This window comes from Cervus elaphus, unplaced genomic scaffold (genome assembly GCF_910594005.1).
Source record: "Cervus elaphus unplaced genomic scaffold, mCerEla1.1, whole genome shotgun sequence".
NCBI lineage: Eukaryota > Metazoa > Chordata > Mammalia > Artiodactyla > Cervidae > Cervus > Cervus elaphus.
Window position 1 is genome coordinate 3,585,705 of NW_025316783.1, and position 3,396 is coordinate 3,589,100.

Genomic DNA, 3,396 nt, shown 5'->3' on the forward strand with positions numbered 1-3,396 from the left:
TGGAATAGCAGCTTTGAGTTCTCAGGTTAATCAGTGTCTTTTCACTGTCCCTGGAACAAAACAAGCTTGTCCTTGATCTGGAGCCTTGGCCCTTGCTTCTACTTGTCCTCAGAACGCTCTTCTTCCAGTTCAGCAGCCCTTTTCTCATTCTCCAGCCTTTGGGCCAATGTCACTTCCCCAGGGAAGCCCTCCTGGGCTACTTTGTCTGAAACATCTGAAACAGCACCTAACCCCACCCTCCGTCCTTCTCTCTCCCGTTACCTTGCTTGGTTCAAGAGCTTACCTGCTAATTGAAAACATCTGGTTAAATTCTGGGTTTACTGCCTCCCTCCCTCTCCAGAATGTCGGACCCAGGAGAGCAAGGTCTTTGTTACACGCGTCCCTGGACCTCAAGCCATCACACATAGTAGATACACAAAAGGACTTGTTGAAGGAATGGCCAGTGTGTCTCCACAGGAGCGCCTGGGACTGAAGCCGAGCTTCTGGTCCTGAGGAGCTACGGGATGTGGGCAGGGCATGTGCCAACCTCGTGTGGCAGACAACCAGCTGAGGCAGCAGCCTGAGCACCAGCAAGGAGACATGCGCGGTCCCGGGGGTCTTCCTGCCTTCCCTCTGCCCTGCGCTCTGGGGGGGACAGACAGACGGTGTCCCAGGCCTGAACAGCTGCTGCCAGGGGGTGAGGGGGACCGCCTCCCCGGCCCTGGTTGCAGGGACCCTGGTCCACAGCTGTGCGGCGGCTCTAAGGGGGTGGGGTGCGGTGGGCGCGCTGAGGAAGGCGCCCGTTGCCTCCGGACGCAGCCGCCTGCGTGCAGGGATGCGCCTTCCAGAGCAGGAGGTGTCCGGGGAGGGCGCAGGGCAGGAAAGCCGGGGCCAGCGAGGGGCCGTGACTCCTCTGGGACGTCCCCGTTCCGCCCTGACTACTGCACTTAGCCCGAGGCGGGGCTGGTCTGGAGCCCGCGCGGAGGCGAGGGCTGCTGCCGGCCTAGGAGCCTGGCTGCCGTCTGAGCGCGGGCGGCCGGCGGGGCTGAGCTCTGTCCGTGGGCGCGCAGAGCCGGGGTCCGGACGGTCAGCAGCATCTGCTCTTGGGCTGGTCTTCCGGTGAGAGCTTGATGGAGTCTGTGAGGTAACTCTCTAAGATGCTTCGATACCTTGACAGAGCCCGACTGGCCAGCATCTCGAAGGCTTGTACCACGTTGATGTCATTCTTGGCACTGACTTCAAAATAGGGAATATCCTTCTCTTTACACCAGCCTTGGGCTACCTCTTGCGGAACCTGCCGGTCTGCCAGATCGATCTTGTTCCCGAGCACCACCATGGGGTAGGACTGCTGCATTGGAATGGTTTTGGCCAGAACATCACCCCTCCAGGTTTCCAGGGCTTCAAAGGACTCCAGGTCAGTGACATCAAAAGCCAGGACACAGCCATCAGAGCCTTTGTAGAATGTAGACACCATGGAGCGGAATCGCTCCTGGCCGCCTGTGTCCCAGATCTGTAGCTTCAAGGTTGTGTCATCCAGTATGATAATCTTGGAGAGGATGCTGGCCCCCAGTGTGGTCTGATAGTCTTCGTAAAACGTCTTATGCACATATCGGTGGAGGAGGGAGGTCTTTCCAACACCCAGGGCTCCAATGATGATGAGCTTGAGGTCCACCTTCTTCTGAGGATTCATGGAGGGGCTTCAGAATCTCTGGTGTTGCTGGAACAGACAAGAGCCAGGAAAAGCTTCCAGAGCCTTTTCAGCCTCCGATGGCAGGTGGGGGGTTTTCTCTGAGTCTGGGGGCTCCTCTTAGAACAGCAGTCTCAGCTAGATCAGAGGAAAAAGGCTTTGGGAGCAAACTTGTTGAGGCCAAGTCACTTCCTTCTGAGTTTTCCTCCTCTCTCTTTATGCACAAACTTGGGAAAGTTGCAAAAGAGGCTGGGCCGGTGTGACCTCAGCCGTGTGGGTGGAGTGGGTGGGGAGGATGGAAAGCTGGGCTCCCAGCAGACTCCACATTAAAGTTTTTAAATAGTGAAGCATACCAGAGTTTTTAATAACAGAATTTGATTCAGCAAATATTATCTGATCCTTTGCTACATGTTTCCTCAGTACATTTTAAAAATCTGTGTGAAATTCAAGTGCTGTTTTCCACCTGATATCTACTAGCTTGCATGGGACTTGTTAAGTTACTTGGGGGATCCTAGTTTTGTCTATTAGCATGCATTCTTGTTATTATCGTGCATCCCATGGTTGTTTCCTTATTGCTTCAGCAAGAATTACATTCAGTTGTTCAGTTTCTAAATGACCTAATTAGCAGCAGTTTTTCCATTTTTTTTCTTTAGAATTCTCTTAGTCTACAGTTGGACTCCCTCTCTATTACTCTCTTTTCCTCCCTGAGTTTTACTCAACATTCTGCTAATGAGTTCACATTCCACTCTTGTCCCTCCATGGATTGTTGCCCATGCGTTTGGAGACTTCCTTGCCTTAATTATTGGGGGAAAAATCTCTTCTTGGTCTTTCCTTGCTAGACATTGCTGGCTCTGAGTTTCTAGCTCTTACCTCTGATGTGTCTTTGTTTTTCACATAAAGAGAGATCATAAAGCAGAGAGAAGCCCTGAAGACCATATAATTTTATGGATGATCAAACTTTGGCCAGAGAGCCAAGTGACTTATTCAAAGAACTACAGTTAGTGGCAGAATCAGGGCCAGAATCCATATCTCCAAACTAAGAAGTTCTGGTTTCACTATAGTAATGAATTCACTCTCAGACCACATCAAACTAATGCAGGTAGGCTAACTGATACTTGATCAACCCGTTCTATTTACAATTAATTAATAAATTTTCATTATATCTCATTTAGATTCTCAGTCTTGAACTACAACAGGGGGAAAATAAGAGAAAAAAGAGAAGTAGAGTGAGTTCATAAGCTGTGAGGTGTACAGCAGCAGTTCATAATATTTATTATTGCTTAGGGTTTTGATGAATGCTCTTGAGCTTCTCATTACTTTATTCAAGAAATATTTACTGAGTATCTACTCTGTGCATATCTGTGTGTATGTGTGAACACATACACACATAAACACAATTTCCTTAGATCTTCTTTTAGGGAGCCACTGTGTGAATGGTGTCAATATCCTCATAAATATCTTATAATACATACAAGTTTCATACCCATAGCAACATACCAAAAATTAGTTGCTTTTTGGGGGAAATGCACACTGTGATTCCTTATAGATAGTTTACCTTCATAATTATTCCCATGTCTCCAATTCTTAGAATCATCTAATTCTTGTATTTCATAGTGGAGGAACTCAGACTCAAACATCTTCAAAGGCCATGTAGTTATGATAATTGAGTGAAGTAGGTGGAGACCTGGAGACAGAGGCAGTGTTGAGACTACAAGTCCTGTTTGAAGGGG

General features: G+C 49.0%; 1 protein-coding gene across 1 annotated transcript; it reads right to left on the reverse strand.

Moving 5' to 3' along the window:
- Positions 1–534: 534 nt before the first annotated feature.
- LOC122691403 (ras-related protein Rab-7b-like) lies at positions 535–1,946 on the reverse strand. The gene has a single exon (XM_043897969.1). It carries the CDS (start codon positions 1,667–1,669, stop codon positions 1,067–1,069), a length of 603 nt encoding a protein of 200 aa, XP_043753904.1. The 5' UTR covers positions 1,670–1,946; the 3' UTR covers positions 535–1,066.
- Positions 1,947–3,396: the final 1,450 nt, after the last annotated feature.

What these genes read in the sequence shown, in the direction of transcription:
- LOC122691403 (XM_043897969.1), bottom strand. Translation starts at nt 1,669, where the DNA reads ATGAATCCTCAGAAGAAGGTGGACCTCAAGCTCATCATCATTGGAGCC.